This window comes from Schistocerca serialis, chromosome 2, assembly GCF_023864345.2.
Source record: "Schistocerca serialis cubense isolate TAMUIC-IGC-003099 chromosome 2, iqSchSeri2.2, whole genome shotgun sequence".
Taxonomy (NCBI): domain Eukaryota; kingdom Metazoa; phylum Arthropoda; class Insecta; order Orthoptera; family Acrididae; genus Schistocerca; species Schistocerca serialis.
This window is the reverse complement of record NC_064639.1, coordinates 682,000,391-682,023,963: the sequence shown is the minus strand read 5'-3', so window position 1 is coordinate 682,023,963 and position 23,573 is coordinate 682,000,391. Positions and strand designations below refer to the sequence as shown.

The following is a 23,573-nucleotide window of genomic DNA, read 5'->3' as shown; positions in this document are numbered from 1 at the left end:
GCTCTAAAACTGACCATACATGCTGAATAGTCTTCAAGTTAGGTAACTGGACAAATTAAGTGAAAGTAAAATTCATTATGTTTCATTAAACTCTGTACAAGCAGAGTTAAAAATGTGAATAGAGACATTGTAATCTTCAAACTTAGCGTTCCATGTAGGAAACAACTCCTGTATTAATCAGATACACCTAAAATACCCATGTAATTCTTGGCTGTAGTTCCTCTTGCAGAACAGTAGCATCAATTAGATAGCATCAGATTGTAACCCACACTGTTAAAAAGGGTGTTTAATAGTACAGTCCAGTACATAAGTTCTTTCAGTGTCTGACATGCAAATCTGACCCACTTTGGCAACAGCATGAATGATGGTATAGTATAGCGTATTATTACTTTTACATGGTGATTGATTTCAGTACCAATTTACTTCAGGCAAGAGCATTATTGGTGGACATAGCATATTTGGAGAGAAATCTAAATGGAAAGATTAGATCAAATAATCAGACTGAGAAGTTGTGGAAGAGTGAATGGGTAAATTCTTCCATCCACATACTGAATCTGTTATCATATATGCATCATTCAGTTGAGTGTGCATGAGCACACACATACAACCTCCCCCCCCCCCCCCCCCTCTCCCCACCAACACACACACACACACACACACACACACACACACACACACACACACACACACACACACACGTAAATTGTGACAGCTATGTGCCACTGTTTCTCTTATTATGAACTTCATCATGTGTTTTCAGTGGCATTATAAAGCAGAGTAGTATACATTTCATTTCAAAACATAATTTTTAAGCGTTTTGAGAGTTTGTTATGTAGTCATTTTGAAGTATTATGCACATTTTGTTGTACAATAGAAATATTCTGTTACTGTGGTGATTTTGTTATTATTATTAGCAGTGACCTGACTGGTCTCGAATCCAAGTAAGTAATGGCCTTGAATCCAAGTAAGTGATTATCAGAATAATGAACTGCGTGGTTTCCATTTGCACAGGTATTTGAGGACTTTTTGCAACGTCTGCTACAGAAACCAACTCTGCGTGGAAGTGATTTACTACATGCTTTCCTGCGTTCTCCTTCTGAATTTGTTCCTGCTTCTGTTGGAGTACCAGAAGGTCTAGGTCGAATGATTCGTCGAACAGTTCCCATTAGGTTACGGAAAGAGAGAGGTCAGCATCTTGATGCTTTCCTGGCTACATTCCTTTCAACCTGTGAAACAGGCAAAAATCGTTCAAGGTAAGGAATGTTAAATTAAAATTAACCATTTCTAGACTGACAATGTCATATGCCAATCAGCAAAGACATTTCCACAGAAGTGGGAATAGTGGTATTATATATGTGTTACCTGGAAGCTAAAACTGCTTCTTTTAAAATTTTGCTGTGCTTTACTCCTTTCAGATGAGAAATGGATCAATAAAAATAGAAATTATTGAATAACTTGAACTATGCTGCAAAATGACTATAATTACAATGATATTATGAAAAGGATAGATTGCTATTTGCCATATAGAGGAGACGTTGAGTCACAGACAGGTACAATAAAAAAAGCTGCTGTACGTTTTGAGGCTTCTGCTAAATGTCTTGCTCCTAACGTAGAAAACAGACACAGATTTACACAAGCTCAACACACACGCACATGATTCCTGTCTCTGGCCAGAGACCCCAGACAGTGTTTTTGTTGTGCCAGTCTACAGCTCAACATCTCATCTGTAGGGTGTGCAGTGATATGTTCTTTTCATAATATTGTTGGTATTCCATCCTGGATTTTCCATTGTTAGGTTATAATTACACATTTTCGGACAGCTAATTTCATGTATGTTTACAGAAACACAGGGTGCTCTTAAAGCTGTAACAAGCATTCTGATTTACATCATTCCCACACAAATCAAACTACAGCCCTAACCCTTCACAGAATTGTATGGCATCCATAATACTTTTGGAAATGTGAGAAATTTCGTTTAGCATATCCAGTATGATACTGTTTTCAGGAAAAGTAGTGTTCTGTTCGCTCAGTTGATTTGTGAATACAACTGTAAATGTTCTTTATGACTTATGGTGACTAAAATTTGGATTTGTAGTGCTTTTCCATCATAAATAGCTTTATATGTAACTTCCTGGCAGATTAAAACTGTGTGCCCGACGGAGACTCGAACTCGGGACCTTTGCCTTTCGCGGGCAAGTGCTCTACCATCTGAGCTACCAAAGCACGACTCACGCCCGGTATTCACAGCTTTACTTCTGCCAGTACCTTGTCTCCAACCTTCCAAACTTTACAGAAGCTCTCCTGCTTTATATGTGTGCCTGAATTAATTAGTTAGTTATATAATTAATTCAATCATTTACAGTGCTCCATAGATCTCATCACGAAGTGGAACAAGTCTATGTACACAGTAACAGAAGGCAAGCAGATCATCCGTATGTTGCTTTAACAGCAAACATTCACTATATTACTTAATACCATTTTTGCTTATGCCAGCTAAATTTAACCTAGTAAATTAGAAAGAAAATGCCATTGATGATGAGTGCTGATACGAGCAATACATTGTAGTTGAGACATTTCCACAAAGGTCTGCCATCATATGCTGACTTCAGCTTACTTTTTATTTATTTATCATTGGAACAGTGTAAAGGAGTGCCTGTGAAGAAGCATTTATCACTCATAGTTGTGAACTTATTTGTGGAAGATTTTGAGAATAGGACTCTGAAGATGACAGCTTGGAAAGCAACCTGTTTTCCTAGGTATGTGGATGTTCCTGTAACTCTTTAATTCTCTTTGTCCCAGCAGTAAGTGAAACTTGAAGATGTCATGAAGCTTCCTTGTTGGATGTGTTGGTTTATAAAAGAGATGATGGAACTCGAGGTCACAGTTTCTATCACAAATCTGTACACATACACATTGTGAGGTATCCTCATGCAGTGAGCTGCCATCCATTGCATCACCACAGTGGGGTCTTTAGGATGCTGGCACAAAAGGGTCAGGCAATCTCCGATTCTGACAGCTTGTCAGAAGAAAAACACCTGAGGTCTGTCTTCAAGCAGAGGGTTTACTCTAATAAACAATTTGTCATGCCTCGGAATTTGTACCAGTAGGTGGATGTAAACCAGTTGCTTTCCATCCATGTGCTGGGAGCATCTCCAAAAATGAGAGAATTTTAAAGGGATTTAACCCTTAAGTAGTCACATGATACTTTGATATGCAAACACTTTCATTGGGTTTATTTGACAAGAAACTAAATCACACAGAAGAAAACTGGTCTCCATCATTCCATGAAATAATTATGTAAAATATACATTTTTATTCCCCTTTAAAAGGCTGATGACAGTGTCAGTGACATTTTTATAATTTTTTATTTTCACATAACTGTTTTTTTGATATGAAGCTTACTTTTAAAGGCAGAATCCTAATATGGTATAAAACATTCATCCTTTGTTGTCATTTTCACATTGTGTGCTGACCACCTTAGCGTGCTTTTTATGTACACATTTCAAACTAATCATACATACTGTGGACATTTAACATGTATGACCTCACAGTGCTTTGACAAGGTCAGCAGCAGATCTTAGAGCCAAACATCTTTATTGCAATATATGACTCATCCCATCACTCATAACCAGTGGTGCTTGCGGCACACACACCATGAGCCTTCCACAGCCTATAGATGTGCAATGGCTCTGGTTTCTCACCAGTTCAGCTTCACATTTGAAGATGGCACCCGGTTGTAATAGTGAAACATTATGTAAAATTGATTTGAGGATCTGACTGCAAGTCTGACTAACATAGTACAGATCATCACCCAGGGAAAATCTATGCAATCATATCATCTGCACTATGTCTGCTAAGGTTCTGTTTGAGCCTTAATTATGATGGTTGTTTCACCACAAAACATCTTCATCTTTAAAGTCATTGCAAAATCGTATTTGAAGGTTAACAAGAACAGGCCCAGATGCTATCATTGTGGACCCCCCATGTTATGATCCTCTACTTTGTGGTTTGTTTCATGCCTGTGACACAGTTTGTCAGTGCAAACTGCTCTCTCTTATGCCATTTAACGCCTTAATAATTAATTTGCCAGATAGAATTTTATGGTGTGCATGAAGGCAATGGCAAGGTCACATAAGATATACCAACCGTATATTTTTTTTTTTTTTTTTTGTTTAGCTCTGCCAAAATTTCATTGCTCAAGTCCTGTAGTACTTTCTGTATGAAGACCCCTAAATGACAGACAATCGCAGGCACTTGGCAAATTCTGCTCAGGTAACTGAATCAGTATTTTATAACCAGCTATTTTCTCAAAAATGTTTGAGAAGATTAAAGACTGAAATAGAAGTGTAATTAGAGCTACTTGTTTGTCATTTATAGGTGGATGTTGATACACAATATTTAAGCATACCAGGAAATTGGGAGTCATTTGCTAATTACAAACAATGTAAATTCCCAGTTGCAATATTAACAATGTAAGGAGAAAAATGGAGCGCTACTCACTATAAAGATGACACGTTGAGTTGCAGACAGCCACAATGAAAAGACTGTTAGACATTTGGCTTTTGTCCAAAGCCTTCTTCAGAAAAGGAAAAACATGCAAACACACACACACACACACACACACACACACACATTCGTTCATTCGTACAAGCAAGCACACCTTATGCACACATGGCGGTCGTGTGTGTGTGAGGTGTGCTTGCTTGTACGAATGAATGTGTGTGTATTTTTCCTTTTCTGAAGAAGGCTTTGGCCAAGAGTTAAATGTGTAACAGTCTTTCCATTGTAACTGTCTGCATCTCAAGTCTGTCATCTTTGCAGTGACTAGCAATATATGTTTCTCCCTACATTGTTGACTGGCTACAAAGATAGCTTAAGGGTAGTCCTATCAAGTCAGAACAAGATTTTAGTATTGCACTAGAAACACCATTATAGCCAGCAAGCATTACTACTTTTTAGGGACTTGGTGAATTTTGTAATTCTGGTTGAGATAGTATTTTTGAAATTAATGTTACTTGGTGGTTCATGTAGTGTCTGCCAAAGTAAATCTGTTGCACCTATATTTTGGCTTTTTTATTTGTTTATTAGTAGGTGTAATATTTGCTGCCACTGTAAGGAAGTAATTGAATTTCATCACCAATGTTTTGAATGCTTTACCATTTCTGCCAGAGATGCTTTCCGGGGCACCAATTTCTTTTGGGCGACCATTTGTACTCAATTCCATTTGAATTACTGTTTTTGTTCATTTTTTTTTTTTTTTTTTTTTTTTTTTTTAATAGAGTTCAGAATGCTTTTGTTTTATTCTTGGATGTTTTATATTTGGAACATAGTGAATAAGTTTTATTCTTAATGACAGATTGTAGGCTCTTATGATACTGGTAGTAATGGAATTACAACAGTTCACTATACCATGTCCTCTGAATAAGGAAGGTCTCTCTTCCTAGCACAATATTGTTTAATCCCGTGAGTTAGCCATCCCCTTGCTTCTTTTCAGTTGTACCCTTGCTTGGTTTGTAGAAAACAAGATTCAGTGCTGTAGGAGTATATTCAAGGAAGACAAAAATTTTCTGACTATCCTGTTTGCTTTATAAATCTGCTACCAGCGTTCATCCTGTGATTTTTCTAAAAGCCCCGATTGAATCATTGTTTTTAATTTAATAATCCAGTCAGGGCACACTTTTGAAATTAGTTAAAACATTTTACTGAATTATTAAATTTATTTAGTCAGTGTATTTATCACTAGATGTGACTATTTTCAGAAATGGTGTTCATTCCTAACAGTATGCTACGAAAATGTAGACTCTTTAGCAGCACACTCCAGATCATTGTTATTCTCATCTTTAGTCTTAAAAAGATCTCAGCTGTTTCGACATGGTAGTTAATTTCATTTATGTTCAACAGAAAATTCTCTGGTACATTGTGTGCAATAAACACATTCATTGTTACTGTCATTACACAGTTTCAAAAATTTGTTTTCCTGTTGCATTTTGACATTAAGCAAACACTTTCTTTTATACATTGCTTAGTGATGAAACAAAAGTCAAATAGAGATAAAATGGCGAGAAACGTGTAAATGAGATACCTCACACATGGAAACAAGATAAACACGTTGTCAATGTTGTGTTGCGAAATGACCAGGTGAAAAGTTGTGGAAGGATCATTAGCTGTTTGTCCTCATTGAGTCAGTGCTTGCTTCTAGGTCAGCTCTAGGGCGCAGGGTGAGGGGAGGCCATAAGAGAATGTTTCAAAATGTGCTGTCGAACATATAGATTGAAGATAATTAAAAAGAAGAAGAAGGGGAGGAGGGGGGGGGGGGGGGGGGAGAGAGAGAGAGAGAGAGAGAGAGAGAGAGAGAGAGAGAGAGAGAGAGAGAGAGAACCTCATTAGTAATAAAATTTTCAAACCTTGGACATTTTTACAACCCCAGACAGAACTAAAAAAAAAAAAAAAAAACCAAGACTGACTGGGCTAATCCCAGATGTACGGCAAGCATTCCTCTTGACCACATACAAATTACAGATATCGCTGTTGCTCTATTAAACTAATAACTTCCATACTTGCACAAAGATGAATAATTCTAATAAAAGATTCTGTTCAGGGATGAAGATTTCTTTCTTTTGCATTGCAGTCTTCATTAGTAATGAAAGCACATTTGATTACATTGATTACTATTATGGCAGACAGAAAGTTAATATCTGCAGCATCTCTCTCTCTCTCTCTCTCTCTCTCTCTCTCTCTCTCTATCTATCTCTCTCAGGTGTGTGTTGCCCTCCTCCCCATTTTATTACTTCCTTACTTGTCTAACAGTAGTATCACACATCAAGATGTTACAAATGCTTACAGTACTATCAATTGAAAACAAAATTAAAGATTTAATCTACAATATTCTTCTATAGCACTGCATTTCAAAAGCTTCTATTCTCTTCTTGTCTGTACTGCTTGTTGTCCACATTTCATTTCTGCACGGTGCTATGTACCAGACAAATACTTTCAGAAAAGACTTCCTAACATTTAAATTGATATTAGATGTTGACAAATTCCTCTTTTCCAGGAGTGCTTTTGTTGCTATTGCTAGTCTGCATTTTACATCCCCTCTACTTTGGTCACCATCAGATATTTTATTGCCCAAATAGCAGAACTTATCTACAACTATTAGTTTCTCATTTCCTAATTTAATTACCTCAGCATCTCCTGATTTAAATCAATTTCACCATAGAGGTGAAATGTCTGAGATGGTATGGACATCTAGAAAGGATGGACAGCAACCTCTGACCAAAGAAAATGTGGCAGTGGACACCAGCAGACAAAAGAATGTTTTGACAACCTAGGAGGAGATGGAATCAGAGGTCCGGGGTGCAATGGATGCCAGAGGACTGCAAGAAGGAGACTAGCATGATTGGAGGAAGTGGAATGTAGGAAGCGAGGAGCATCGCCAGCCATGGAACATGCGCAAGATGGTGATGGTGGTGATGATAATAATGACACACTATTACCCTTGTTTTACTGGTGTTCATCTTATTTTCTTTCAAGACACTATCCATTCTGTTCAATTGACCTTTCAAAACCTTTGCCATCACTGAAACAATTACACTATCATCAACAAACCTTAAAGTTTTTATTTATTCTCATTTTCCTTCTAAATTTCTTCTTGGTTACCTTTGCAGCCTGCTCAATATTTAGAGTGAATAACATTGGGGATAGACTACCCCTTAATCACTCCCTTCCATTTCATGTCCTATGACATCTATAACTGTGGTCTGGTTTCTGTACAAGTTGTAAATAACTTTCCTCTCCCTCTATTTTATCCCTGCTAATTTTTAAATTTCAGATTGTGGGCTTGGCAAAAGGTTTTTAGCAATCTATAGATGCTATAAATGTAGGTTTGTCTTTCCATAAACTGTCTTCTAAAATAAGTCATGGGATCAGTATTGCTTTGTGTGTTCCTCCGTTTCTCAGGAATCCAAACTGATCTTTCCCGAGGTTGACTTTTATCAGTTTTTCCATTCTTCTCTAGATAATTAGTATCAACATTTTGTAATCATGACTTATAAAATGTATGGTTCGGTAGTAGTCCACCTGTCAACACGTGCCTTCTTAAGAATTGGAATTATTACATTCTCCGTGAAATTTGGGCACATTTCACCCATCTCATACATCTTGCACTCTAGGTGGAGTAGTTTTGTCGTGGCTAGCACTCCCAAACATCTCAATAATTCCATGAAAATATACCTATCCCAGGGGCTTTGTATTGTTTAGGTGTTTCAGTGTTCTGTCAAATTCTTCTCGCAGTTATCATATCTTCCACATCATCTTCATCTATTCCTATTCCATTTGTATAATATTGTCTTAAAGTTCATAATTCTTGTAGAGGCACTCTAAATATTCCTTCCACCTTCCAACTTTCCTTTTTTGATTAATACTGCCTTGCCATAAAATTTGTTGATATTCAGAAAGTTACATAACACTTCCCATCAGTCTCATTTTTTAGACGTGTGTATTCCGTTTTATCTGCTTCATTTGAAGCAATTTTATATTTTCTCCTTTCATCAAATTAATTCAGTATCTCCATTTTTATCCAGGATGTCTACCAGGCTTTATCATTTTACCTGTGTTATCCTCTGCTGCCTTTTGTATTTCATCTCCCAAAGCTATCCATTCATCGTCTATTGTAGTTTTTTCCCCCGGTTTCAATCCAACATTGCCTGATGATTCCTCTTAAACTATCAACGACCTTTGGTTCCTTCAATTTATCCAGGTCCCATCTCCTTATTATTCTACATTTTTGCAACTTCTTCAGGTCAGTCTGCAATTCATAACCAATATTTATGATCTTATATATATACATCTTGAAATGTCTTACCATATAAAATCTGATTTTGAAATGTGTGTCTTACCATTGTACATATAATCAGTCTGTAACCTTCGAAATTCATCTGGTTTCTTTCAAGTATACAGTCTCCTTTCATGATTCTCAATCCAAGTGTTAGCAGTGATTAAATTATGCTCTGTGCAAAATTCTATGAGACAGCTTCATACGTCATTCCTTCCTCTCGTCCATGTTCTCCTAGTACTTTTCCATCTCTTCATATTCCTATTGCTGGATTCCGGTCACCCATGACAATTAAATTTTTATCTCCCTTAACTATCTGAATAATTTCCTTTATCTCACCATACTTTCTTTCAATCTGATCTTCATGTAGAAGGAATATATGGAAATATGGAATGTCTGTATAAGGGAAACAAACTTGAAGGCAATATTATAGAAATAGAAGAGAAAGTAGGTGAAAACGAGATGTGAGATACGATACTATGGGAAGAGTTTGACAGGGTGCCAAAAGATGTAAGTGGAGACAAGGTTCCCAGAGAAGGTGACATTTCCTCAGAATTATTGAGATCATTCCAAACTATTCCACCTGGCATACAAGTTAAGTAAAACATGCGAAGTACCATTAGAGTGATTAGTGTATTGAAAACAGATTAAAGGTGAACATCCGCAAAAGAAAAACAAGGGTTATTGAATGTACTCCGATCAAATTACAAATCACTGAGGAAATTAGACTAAAAAATAACAGGCAATGACGAAACTAGAGCAGATATAAAATGTAGACTGGCAATGGCAAAAGATGATTCCTGAAAAGAGAAATTTGTCAACATCAAATATAAATTTAAATGTTAGGTAGTCTTTTCTGAAGGTATTTGTGTGGTGTTTAGCCTTGCACAGAAGTGAAACATGGGCAATAAGCAGTTCAGGCATGAAGAGAATAGAGGCTTTTGAAATGTGATGTTACAAAAGTATGCTGAAGGTTCAGTGGGGAGAATGAATCATTAATGAGGAAGTACTGAATCACTCTTAAGGAAAAAAGAAATCTATGACACAGTTGGACTAAAAAAAGTACTAGGTAATAGGATATACTCTGGAGCATCAAGCAATTATCAATTTGGTAATGGAAGGAAGTTTGAGTGGAAAAAATTGCAGACAGGCATAAAGGCTTGACTGTAGTAAAGAGGTTCAAATAGATGTGGGTTGCAGTAGTTATGCAGAGGTGAAGAGGCTTGCTCAGGATAGACTAGTGTGAAGAGCTCCATCAAACCGACCTTCTGATGGAACACTGCAACAACAAAATGCAAGTTGGAAATCAATTCTTAAACATGCCTCTTTCTAAAAGAAGATAAAAGTATCATATTTGTTACTTTCTTTCGGAGAATAAGTAGCTTTGGTTACATATTTGATGTATTTTGTGTGTGTTTCATTCACACAAGTCTTAATTTATTGAGTGTTAAATGAAATTAGTATGCTTTTTCGATTGACATTGTGTAAGCCTGTATTTCCTGTTTCAGCAAGTATGAATGGAAAGATGTTAATGCTAAAGAGCCTCAGAAAGTACGTTGTCTCACTCATCCTGTATTTGGAGACAACTTTGGGTTAGACCGTCATCAACCACTATTTGCTCTGGCAGGGGCAGGAATGGGTGGAAGTGCATTGCCTATTCAAGGATTCTATGACTGTGTGCTCTATCTTCGTAAGTTGCTGTATTTGCAGTTAATGTGATTTGTGAAGTGTAACTTAAGGTCATTGTGTTATATACTTGATTCACTGCCACTTTGCTGTTGAATATATACAAAACTAGCTATGTTTATTCATACTGCTCACATCTTTTTCACGTGCTGTGACACACATTTGTTCTCTTCTGCCATTGGCTCGTCAAATAAAATCCATAAATTCAGAGATGAATGGTATTTGAAATGACAGACCACTCCTCATCTTTACAATGAAGTGCTGATTGTCAGACAAGTAAATAAAAAGTAGTAATTATTGGTGGACTCTCAAAAGATGTATTGCTCTTCACCTCACAAAATTTAAATGTTATATCAGTTTATGTACGAAGTGAATTGTGCAACTCCAAGTGGTCTGTCATATTCCTCTGATGGAGATTGAGTGCATTTTATAGTTTGCTGAAATAAGCACTATTCTGTGTGAGATACATGGCATCGTGAGAAAGAAGTGAAGGAATGAGAGGGGCCGAAGGTGACACGTCAAAAATAAGATGTTGTCATTGATCTTTTAGAAAGCTTGAAAAAAGTGAAGACACAATCTTCCGAGTTGTAGCATTACTTTTCAGGTAGTCAAACTATTTCAGAGAATCTTAGGAAATATATGTAAGATCTACCGACCAAGCAGCAAGAGGAGAACACGCATATAAAGGTACAGAAATTTGCAAACCTTCAGAGCCGGTAGCTACTTCATTGGCAGAAGGGTCGACGGGGAAGGAAGAGGGTTGAAGGAAAAGGTCTGGTCAAGTTTAGGAAATGGGGAGACTTTGGAAAAATCTTCCAGAACCAGTTCAAGGAGACATACTAGACAGGATGAGAAGGAAAGACGAAAGACTGCAATGGACAAGATTTAAAAATTGGAGAGCTTAAAGATGGAAGATAGGGAAATACGCAATACAAAGATTACTGACAAAAAATCATATATGATTTAATAAGAGCGGAAGGCTAAGTACATTGTATGTGGTACAGGTTGGAGAGGGGGGAGGGGGAGGCAGGAGTGGGAGGCGAATAGACAGGTCAGAAAAGCTGTAGAAAACTAAAAGGAAGTGAAGAATGGAATGCTGAGATGGAAGTATTAACATAAATTAAGGCCAGGTGGGTGGTGAGAACCAAGCTTAAGGCCAGGTGGGTGGTGAGAACCAAGGGCATGTTGTAATACTGGTTCCCACCTGCAGAGTTATGAGAAACTGGTGTTTGGGGGAAGAATCCAGATGCCACTTACGGAGAAACAGACACCAAGGTCATGACTGTCTTGTTGTAGAATATGCTCTTCAACACGATTTTGTTTGTTGCAAGTGTATACCCTCAGCCTATGCCCATTCATGCTAATTGATAACTTGGTGGTAATCATGCCAATGTAAAAAGCTGAACAGTGCTTGCATAAAGGCTGGTACATGGTGTGTCATTTACAGGTGGCTCTCCTTTTGATAGTATATGTTTTGCCAGTTACAGGACTCGTATAGGCAATGGTAGGAGGGTGCGTAGAGCGTAGGAAATGGGTGCAGAGGGAGCATATGTTATAACCTTTAATCACCAATAATTATGTGGATATTCAAACACACTCACTTAGAAACAATTGCTCGTTACATGATAACAACTCGGTATCTCTTATTCGACTGCCGTGCCGTGACATGCGGCTGGCGCCGTTCGTAGCTAGGTGGCGCTCCCGCGCTCAGCCGAGTTGCGGAGCACCTCTATCGCCGTTTGCACGTACTGTCGTGGCGGCACTGTTAAATGTCGTGGCACTGTCACAACACTTTTCCCCCCTTAAAAAAAAAAAACTCTCACTTCCTCGGAGGCATGGACAGTGCGAAGACATCCATGGCCTCTTGTGAGGCCCCGAGAAGATCCCGCGGAGAGACACGAGAGTATGATCAAAAATGTCCAGGACAGAAGCTCGTGCGTGGAACGTGCCTCCTGGACGAGATGATGGGTGAAAACTCCGGAGCAGCATCCATAGGTGTCGTGGACCTGGGGGTGTGCTCCAGCGAGATGGGTCCCGGAGAAGGCGGCGTCGCGACTGGGGCCGGTTCCGGCGTACTCGGAAGCGGTAGCGACGTCGGCTGCATCAACACGTACGGTAGATCGGCAGCAGCGACAGGACTGGCTTCTCAGGCTGGTGGAGGCGAAGGAAGGGACGGTGGCACCGGCGTGGCCACCACTCGTGGGCACATCTGGTCATAATGGCGAACAGCCATGCCGTCGTCCGTACGTATTTCACAAAGCCGGCGGCCGCAAAGAGCCTTGACCACCCCCGGAATCCATTTAGGGCAGGATCCATTACCCTCGTGCCCACCGAGTATTTTCCCGCACTAGGGGACACAGCACAAGGCCTGACAGGGTGAAGCAGGTGCAGTAGAGTGCGCGGTTGGCGGCCATGCAAGAGTTCAGCAGGGCTGCGATCATCCAGAGGCGTGAAGCGATAAGAAGTGTGGAAAAGTCCGAAACAGTGAATGCAAATTGCGAAGGTGCTTCTCAGTGGAGGCCTCCGTGACAACAATGTCATCCAGATAGTTTATGCAGCCGGGAAAGGAAGTCGTGAGCTGTTCCAAAAACCGCTGTGAGCTGTTCCAAAAACCGCTGAAAAATGGCCGGCACGCTAGCGATGCCAAATGGTAACCGCTGGTACTGATACAACCCACAAGGAGTGTTGATGACGAGAAATTCCTTGGAAGAAGCATCCAACGGCAACTGATGGTACGCCTCCGATAAGTCAAGTTTGGAAAAGAACTGGCCCCAGCGAGCTTGATAAATAACTCCTCAGGACGGGGAAGATGATAAATGTCAATGAGGCTCTGAGCGTTGACAGTGGCTTTAAAATCGCCACACAATCGCAGACTCCCGTTTGGTTTAGAAACCACCACGATTGGCGATGCCCATTCGCTGGAGGTAATAGGAAGGAGAATCCCTGAAGCTGTTAACCTGTCTATCTCAGCCTTGACAGGTGCACGCAACGCCACCGGAATAGGGCGTGTCCGGAAAAACTTAGGGCGAGCTGTAGGTTTAAGAGTAATGTGGGCTTCAAAATCCTTGGCACGACCCAGACCAGCAGAGAACACGGATGAAAATTCGGAACACAATCCATCCAGCTGTTGATACGGAATATCCTCAGATATGAGGTGCACATCATCATCAATGGAGAACCCGAACAACTGGAAAGCATCATAACCGAACAGGTTTTCAGTGCCCGCATGATCCACCACATAAAACGTGAGGGGCCTAACAACAGACTTGTAGGCAGTGGAAGCATCAAAGTGGCCAATGATAGAAATTTTCTGTTTATTATAAGTTCTCAGATTTCGCGTAACTGGAGACAAGAGAGGGGAGCCCAACTCCAAATACGTGCGAGAATTAATGAGAGTTACTGCAGAGCCAGTGTCCACTTGCATGCAAATGTCTTTATCCAGAACACGAACAGTAACAAACAACTTATTTGTTTGAGAAAGCACACAGTGAACATCCATGTCCGATGCCTCGTCCTCGTCGACAGGAACTTTAGGGGACTGACACACAGAAGCAATGTGGCCTTTTTTCCTAAATGAATTACACGTGGCCCAACATTTTGGACACGCGGCCCTGTCATGCTGTATGAAACAACGTGGACAAGAAGGAAGTGCAGAACGAACCTGCTTCTGTGGTTGCTGTTTTCGCTTCGAGTGTTGCGGCCCAACGCGACGTTGCTTACGCGAGTGAACCGCCGCCACATCTTCGTTCTCCTGTGAAACAGGCAAATTGTCCGTGTCGAAAGTTGACTGTACAGCGCCTACATCACACCACGCGTCTATTTGCGCGCCAGCAGCGTGAGACACTTCAAAGGATTGAGCGATGCTTAGAACTTCCGACAACAACGGGTTTGGCAGTTGTAGGGCACGTTGCCGAACTTCTTTATCAGGAGCAAGCCGTGGAATAGCATCCCTAACCATTGAATCAGCATAAGACTCATGATGAGTGTCCGTGACAAACTGACATTTACTACCACCGCGTAGTTCCGCCGCCCAAGCCCGGTAAGATTGATGGGGCTGTTTACGACACCGGTAGAACGCCACGCGGGCGGCAATGACGTGGGTGTTTTTCCGGTAATAGGTAGACAATAAGTCACACATTTCTTGGAAGGACAGAGAGGCTGGTTCCCACAGAGGGGCTAACTGAGATAGCAGTTGATAGATCCGTGGGGAAATCAAAGATAGAAATAACGACTTACACATAGGAGCATCGACAAAGCCGAAAGCCAAGAAGTGTTGCCGCAAACGCTTCTCATAATCCTCCCAATCTTCAGTGGCCTCGTCGTAAGGAGGGAATGGAGGCAGAGAAGAGGAAGACAGACGATGAGTAAGCGACGTCGACAACGCCTGAATAGCAGCCGTCAGCTGTGTTTGTTGTTCAATGAGCGCTTGCATAAGCTGTTCCATGTCTTCCCTGTCATGAACGCACAAATCCACAACGCAGTGAAAATATCCGACCTTGTCGCCAAAAAGTGTTATAACCTTTAATCACCAATAATTGCGTGGATATTCAAACACACTCACTTAGAAACAATAGCTCGTTACATGATAACAACTCAGTATCTCTTATTCGACTGCCGTGCCGTGACATGCGGCTGGCGCCGTTCGTAGCTAGGTGGCGCTCCCGCGCTCAGCCGAGTTGCGGAGCGCCTCTTACTGTTTGCGCGTACTGTCGTGGCGGCACTGTTAAATGTCATGGCACTGTCACAACAGCATAGTGTCTGATAAGGATATTGTAGAGGTTGGAAAGGGGACGAAAAGCTATTCCAAGTGTTGTGGGCAAACTGTTGGACAGAGTGGACCTAATTTCAGGGTATGATTTTAGGAAGTCACAGCCTTGCCGATGTAACTGATTAGTACATTCAAGATGAAAATAATACTGATTGACAAAAGATGTACTCCTAAGTTGCTTTTGGGAAGGCTCAGCAGTACTAGGATTGGATGTGGTGGCCCTGGTACTGGTGATCCCACCAAAAAACAACTTAAGAGTACACCTCGTGTTACTCACTCAGTATTACCCTGATTTTGAAAGCGTTAATCAGCTACATCGACAAGGCTGTGATTCCTAAAATGATGCCTTGAAAGGAGGTCCATTCTGTATGGGATTTTGCCGAGCAGGCCTGGAATAGCTCTTTGCTATCCTCTCCATCTCCATAATATCCTATGCTCCTTCTGCACTCAAATTCCCTACCCTTGTGACCGCTTCCACTGTAAGACACGCACTATGCACCCTCCTACCACCACCTATACCAGTTCTGTAAATGGCAAAACACATAGCGTATATACTCGAATAATCCGCGCACCCAAACTTTGAGGAAGAGGGAAAAAAATATATTTTTTGCTTTAATTTGTTTTATTTACAAAAAAATTGTTCCAACGTTATGATGTGTTCAAAAGTATGTATAATAACTACTGGTTTGAAGCAACACTGCTGTACAGGTTGATACATTGTTAAAACTCAACCGGGCGGGCGGCCAGTGGCGTGCAGCTGGCCGGCTGGCCCATTAGACGGGCGGGCAGCCGGGGAACATTATCACCGCCAGCCGGGACTCTACGTGTGCCTACAATAGCAAAAAAAGGACGACGACGACATTGCCAAACATGTGTCACCCAGTCAATTATAAGTTCATTGTCCATCCACCCTTTCGGATTCGCTCTCACTAATACCGGTATGCCTTTTACTGATACTTTCGGAATAGTTTTCCTTTTAAATATCACGTAAGGTGGTAGCTTTCGTCCATCGCCAGTTACACACAACATCACTGTACATCTTTGTTCTCACTGCCACCGGTTCGTATCATTATGCTGGATTCTCCTTTCCTTTTCACTGTGTTGTCGAGCGGCATCTCAAAATAGACTGGCGTTTGATCCGCATTACCAATTTGCGATAATATATAGGACTGTTTATGGCGCAGATTTATCACATAATGATGAAATTTCACTATTTTTTCCTCGTAATCGCCTGGAAGCCGCTGAGCGATAGTAGTTTTCCTCCGGAATCCTAAACCATTTTGGTTGAAAAATCTTGATACCCAGCCCCGGCTAGCTTTGAAACTGGTAATGCCTAGTTCTTTGGCTAAAGACAATGCTTTAAGTTGGCACATTTCACTCGTCACTGCGCATCCGTATTGTCGCTTCTCATCTACATAATCGCAGAGCCTTTTCTCGAGGTCCGGATGCTTCGCTTTTTGGTTGTGAAATGCCCGGCGATTTCTATTAGTTTCTTGAAGCAGCGTTTTATTTTTTCGCCTGTCGCGAATATGACTCTCACTCACGTCGTACTTTCTTCCCGCTGCATGGTTTCCAATATTCTCGGCTTCTTCAATAATCTTCACTTTTTCTTTAGCAGTGTACGAGTGATAACGAGAACTTGTAGCCATAATTAACAAGTTTGAAGACGTTAATACTTCACTCCTAACATGCTACTGATGCGTCACAGACTGAGGCCACAACAATGCAACAGTATAATGGGATGTATTGTTGGAGGCGGAGCAGCACCAACAATGTTTCGAATAATCCGCGCACCCCAGTTTTTCATCCTAAAATTCGGGAAAAAATATGCGCGGATTATTCGAGTATATACGGTAATACTATTAGAGGGAGAGCAACCTGTGAAATGATAGGTTATGTAGCAACTGCTTTGTAAGCACTGTTCGTTCAGCTTTTTACATTGCCATCACTACCACCAAGTTATCAGTTACGATGAATGGGCATAGGCTGATGGTGTACATTGGCCAAAACGCAATATCCTGTTGTACAAAATGTAATACAACATGACTTTCATGACCTCGGTGCCTGCTCCACCATAAGTGCCATCTAGATTCTTCCCCCAGAGACCAGTTCCACATAACTCTGCAGGTGGGAACTGGCATTACAGCATTTCCTTTGTTCTCACCACCCACCTGGTCTTAATTTACGTTAATTTCTTCAGTTTCAGTTTCCATTCTTCACTCCCTTTTCAATTTCTATATGTTTTATTTTCTGACCTGTCTATCTCCCCCACCCCCACCTCCACCATCTCTGCCACATACAATGCATTAGCTTTCTCTCATATTAACATGTGCATGATTTTTCCATTGTGCTTACAAAACTTCGTATTAGGCAGTTCCAAAGAAATAAAAATGACATGGCTGCAATACTAGAATAACAATAAATACTGCGCGCATCACCCTATACAAGTCAGAATGGAGCTTTATACTCTTGTGCAAAAGTCTGTATTTGTTTGCAGTTAGATGTCAAATTGGAAATTGAAAATCTCCAGATATTTAAAAACCGAATAAAAGAATATTTCATTATTATGAGAAGAAACGTTGCCACTCGCCATATAGCGGAGATGCTGAGTCGCAGATAGGCACAACACAAAGACTCTCACAATTAAAGCTTTCGGCCATAGACCTTTGTCAGCTATAGACACACAAAATCACACAACATAACTCACACACACGACTGCAGTCTCAGGCAACTGAAACCAGTGTGGTTTCGACCATAGGCCGCAGGCCTCCGCCTGAGTCTGCAATCGTGTGTGTGTTGTGTTTGCGTGAGTGTGCGTGTGCATGTGCACATGCACGTGTGCGTATGTGTGTCTATTGTTGGCGAAGGCCTATGGCCAAAAGCTTTAATTGTGAGAGTCTTTGTGTTGTCTCTACCTGTGATTCAGCATCTCCGCTACATGGTGAGTGGCAACTTCCCTTCTCATAATATTGTTACATTCCATCCTGGATTTTCCATTGTTAGAATATCTCATTAGCCACTCCTCTAAAAATTTATTGGAAAAATGGGACTCAAGAATGTAAATATAATTTCCAAAGCTGAGACATTGTCGCAGATTAAAAGAGTGATCCTGGGGGATTCAGGAGAATATTAGGACACATTGTAAAACAGATCTGAAGATGGTCATTGCTGACCAAAACCATTAGTTTCAGGACCAAACGTTTTGTGATCATTGACAGAAATAAAAGTAATTTTTTCTAGATATAATTTCTATTAAACAGAACTTGAACATTCAGTAGATATCCAGCTGATAGTGTTCTGTGTAAGGTTAATGCTTTGCTTGAATTATTGGGTGAAAACAGTAACTGAGTAGTGAAAGCAGAGGAGCAGTGCCTTAAAAAAAGTAAATAAAATAGCAATTTGTTTCCTAATATACATATTTGCAGTAATCTAAAAGTAATTCCAATAATTGTCATATGAGCAGATTAGTACTAGTCATAATCTGTTGATATATTTTACAGAAGAAGTTAGCACTGCCTACTTCTGCCTGTTAATGTATAACTTTATCCATTCCGCATCTCTGTCGTGGTGGGATATATGGAACACAATGTGTGACTGAATGATTAAATGACTTGAAAAAGCGAGTCAGCAATTGATATCATATGAAGTTCATTGCTTTTATTTTATTTTTTACCCTTTGAGACATTTATAATATTATCTTATAATGTTGGAACATGGCAGTACATGAAGCAAAACAAAAAACCGTAAATACATTGAGTTGTTGTTGATGGTGATGATGATGATGATTATGATTATGGTGTTGTGGTGGTGGTGGTGGTGGTGGTGGTGGTGGTTTTGTGTGTGTGTGTGTGCGTGTGTGTAAAAGATTACTAATAGTCAGTGATTTGAGAATTCTGTATAAAACTCAAATAAGAGTGGCTGGACCATGTAACATTGCTGGTGCAACTGTATAACAATAGTATTAGCAACAATCGATTCAGTTTAATATGGTAAAGTAACAAAAATTGCAGTGACATTGGCTGTAAGTATTAGTGCAAATAATAGACACAGTTTTTATAGACAAAAATCTTCAACATCTGCTTGAAAACTTGTGCTTTGTAACTTCATCTTTCAATTCATGAAGAAGCCTTTTAAAAATTTACGTAATGAGCCTAAAATACATTAACAAAATTTCATAGGTTGTTCAAGGATATTTTCTGAATTAATTAGTTAGCTAGTTAGTTAGTAACATGTTTCATGGATCATTTTGCACGATAGATCCTAATGATGCAGAACAAATCATTATACATTTCACATCGCAAATTAATATGTACATACTGTTATATTCTGAACATATAATTTACAAATAGAAAAAATGGGTTAATAATTCCTACTCACCTCTTTTTACACATTACCGTATCAGAAATTTTTGTACAGAATAGATGGAATTGTCAAGGAGAAACTTTCTCAGTTTGTTATCAAATTTTACTTTGCTGTCTGTCAGGTGTTTTATATCACTGCGTAAATGATAAAAAAAAATTTTTTACAGCATTGTGCATCCCTTTCTGTGCTAAAGACAACCTTAATGTGGAGTAATGAATGTTATTTGTCCTTCTAGTATTGTAATTACATACCTCATTGTTCCTCTTGAACTGCAGTGGGCTATTAACAACAAACTTCATAAGGGAATAAATGTACTCTGATGCAGTCTACAAGATATTAGTGTCACAGCACATTTTTGCACAATGAAGATTTTCTTTCTTAAAGATGAGACATCCTGGAACATTATTCTGTATGACATTATTGGATGAAAATGTGCAAAATATGTCAACTTAACTGATTTGTCTCTCACCAATACCGTATTTACTCGAATCTAAGCTGCACTTTTTTTCCTGTTTTTGTAATCCAAAAAACCACCTGCGGCTTAGAATCAAGTGCAAAGTATGCGGATGTACTGAAAAATGTTGGTGGGTGCCGCCACAACTAACTTCTGCCGTCGAATATATGTAGCGCTACACAGGTGTTTTGCAGGCACAAAGGTAAATACTGGTGCCAAAACCTCTGCGTAAGTAAATAAATTAAAAAAAAAAAAAAAAGATGGAAGGCGAGCTTTTTTCTCCGCTTCGAGTTTCGACCACTGCATTTTCATACATTATCCTACGAAGTAAATACAAATTCCGTATTGTTCATCTTCGAATGTCACAGCATTTCAATGTATTACGAAAATCCGATTGGCAGGACTGTTTGGGATGTTTGTAAATATGGCCAACTTTACGTTCTGAATTTTTTCCTACCTGTGAGAAGAGATGGTTGCTAATAGGAACTTTTATGAATTGTGAATCACATGCAGTATTCTCTTCACAGTAAGTATAATACGAATATAAACGTTTTGCCATGTATTCTTTCGTGTTTGCTGCTATCTCATTTAAATCCTGTCTGCCTAATAAACTACGAAACTAGAGTGAGACAACAGCAAACGCGGAAGAATATACATATCATGTCATGTTTATATTCGTATTATTCTTATGCCTAATAGTGATACTGTCAGAAATGAAGCACGGCAATTGACTAGATTTTTAAATCTAAGATGACAGTAATTTCTGTGCAGAATTTAATGTACTAAAGAGGCGTCTGCAAAGATTATCAAACGGAGAAATATTTTCGCTAAACTCTCGTTCAGAACATCTTCTATCATACACACTCTATTATTTGGTTCTTGTTGATCATTATCAAAGAAAGCAGCAGTGTAAGTAACAACAAATAGCAGTCTCTTGCCATTGTTTCGCTTATGAGACAATTCCTCTCTTTTTTTTATTGTAAGCGGCAGTAGCATGCACAAAAGCAAGCCACGCCGCAAGCGGTGACAGGCCGTAAACACTCATTATCAGAATGCGACAATGCATGACACAGTACAGTAATGCATTTTCAGCTTAGAGTGACGTAAACACCTATAACAAAGAGAACGGCACCTATTGGTTCAAAGAAAAATAATCAATCAATTCAAACCAGACAAAGCACGTGAAAAAGGAAGGGTACCCGTATAAATACAGACGGAGCGTCTGACACATAGCAATGGCTACTGCTAAGCTTACAACTCAAACCAAACTACTGTAACCGTATCGTCATTCATTCGACCTAAATTGTGTCTCATATTACAATGGACTAACTTTGTTTCGATTTGGAGGTGTGGCCTAAAACTTTTCTCTCCCCTTGAATTTCGAGTCTCAGATTTCAGGTGCGGCTTAGATTCGGAAAATTTTTTTTTCCCTTGATTTCGAGTCAAATTTTTCAGGTGCGGCTTAGATTCGAGTGCGGCTTAGATTCAAGTAAATACGGTATTTGCAACGATTCTAAGTGCAAGTTGAATCTCTGCCTCAAGCAATGCGAGCACATTACAACGTACCACACACTATGCTGTGAGAGTGGTTGCCCTCTGTCTGGTATGCTGGTACATGTCTCAGCAACAGAGCCTGTAAGAAAAACAAATGCAACCTGAGTTGCACCATGCAACACAGCAGTTTCTCTGCCACTGCTACACCCCAAGGCAGTGGCCTGTGGAAGGCTGACCTCAACCGACAGCGTTTTCAGCTGCTCGTAAATTGTGGACAGCTCCTCCTGCATCCACAACTGCTTGCACCCTCCCTATCCATCCTATTACTAAAATTATATTGGAAACAATAGGCAAGTAAAAAAAGATTAAAATGAGCCTTGTTGGCTTTTAGGCAAAGATTTGCACTACCACACTTGACAAGAACACAAATACAAGCTACTAGAAAAACAGTGAGCCTGTCAGCTAATGCTAGTTCACTCCACAATGACAGACACAAACAGTCTATTCTCTTGCTGTTTCGTGAATGGAGGCTGGCACCTCACTGAGATTTCTACAATAGTCACTGGCTGTTCAAACAAAACACGACAGTGGCAATGTGGACAGTGAAAATGTGTACCACACCATTACTAAAACACAAGACTACACCTCTGAAACACAGAAGCATGCAAGGAATTTGAGAATTCAACTACAGAATGGCATAGAAAAAGCTAAATAAGTAAACTCTCTTCTACCAAGGAGCGAGTGATATAATATGCTCTCTGCTGATTCTCGAACTGCATGTGGCATCCAACTGAGCTTTCTACTTAATGTAGCCAATCTGATGCCATCCTCTGGCATAAAAGTGGGAGCCTCAGTTTCATAACTCGTGAGTCAGATTTGACCCCTGATGATGACAGTGATGATGATGGAGGCAGTCATAGAAAGCTTGGGATTTTATCTGATTGAGACGCGGCAAGTTCATTGAGAACTTTTCATCCAAACTGAAATCACGTTTGCTTCCCACCTCATAAATATCTTGTGTGTGTGTGTGTGTGTGTGTGTGTGTGTGTGTGTGAGAGAGAGAGAGAGAGAGAGAGAGAGAGAGATCGCATTATTCTTACAATTGATCAAACATGAGCTAATATTTCTTTAAATCCCAATGATACATTTCACATGGTACCACAAATTAATGACCATAATTTACGATGCATAAAAGTAACCAATAATCTAACTGGTACCTGCCTCTGAACTTGAGCTTTTTATACAGACACAGTTCTGTATACTGCTTCATCCTGGCACGTTCAAAAAGAAATGTGCCAGTGTCGGGAATGCGCAAACCAGTGATGGGAAGCTAATATCATGGCGTGAGTAATGAGGTGTGGTTCCAACCAGAGCATGGAAGTTCACAGCCCATCACTAGAGGGCACGTGTGCACATCACGTAACTATACAGAGCCAGCAGCAGCATGCATAAATTGTCCAGCACTGCCGGTCGCATTGCAAACAGTGATATGGAGGCATCAGCAGAAGAGCAAAGAGGTTTTGTTCGTTTTCTGACAGCGGAAGGAGTAGGAGGAACGAACATTCATCGACAAATGTCACAAGTGTACAGCGAACACTGCATGTCCCTTTCAAGGGTCAAGGTGCGGCACAAGCGCTTCAGGGAAGGACAGGTGTCGTTAGCCAATGATGCACAGTCTGGAGCACCACACTACATTACCAATGGAATCGTCCAGCTGGTGGATGCAATCATTACCCAGGACTGCCGAGTGACAGTGAAAGCCATAGGCGCCATGGTCAGATTGAGCGTTGGAAGTGTTCACGCCATCATGAAGGAACGACTGCACATGCACAGAGTGTGTGCCCAATGGGTGCCCCACAGTCTTCAACCACACCAGGAAGCATGTCGCGGCCCACTGTCTTGCTTACCTGCAGTGCTATGCTCGGGAAAAGAATGCGTACCTGGTACGAGTGGTGGCTGGAGATGAGTCATGGTGTCAT

The 23,573-nt window shown here is 40.2% G+C and overlaps 1 protein-coding gene across 2 annotated transcripts in view; it reads left to right on the top strand.

The window, feature by feature from the left end:
- Window positions 1-23,573, top strand: part of LOC126457801 (sorting nexin-14-like) — a 215,651-nt gene that overhangs the window by 148,995 nt on the left and 43,083 nt on the right. For both annotated transcript variants that reach the window (XM_050094398.1, XM_050094399.1), the window contains 2 exons: window positions 1,012-1,253; window positions 10,339-10,520. In XM_050094398.1, coding sequence (XP_049950355.1) covers window positions 1,012-1,253; window positions 10,339-10,520 — 424 coding nt within the window. The remainder of the gene's footprint in view (window positions 1-1,011; window positions 1,254-10,338; window positions 10,521-23,573) is intronic.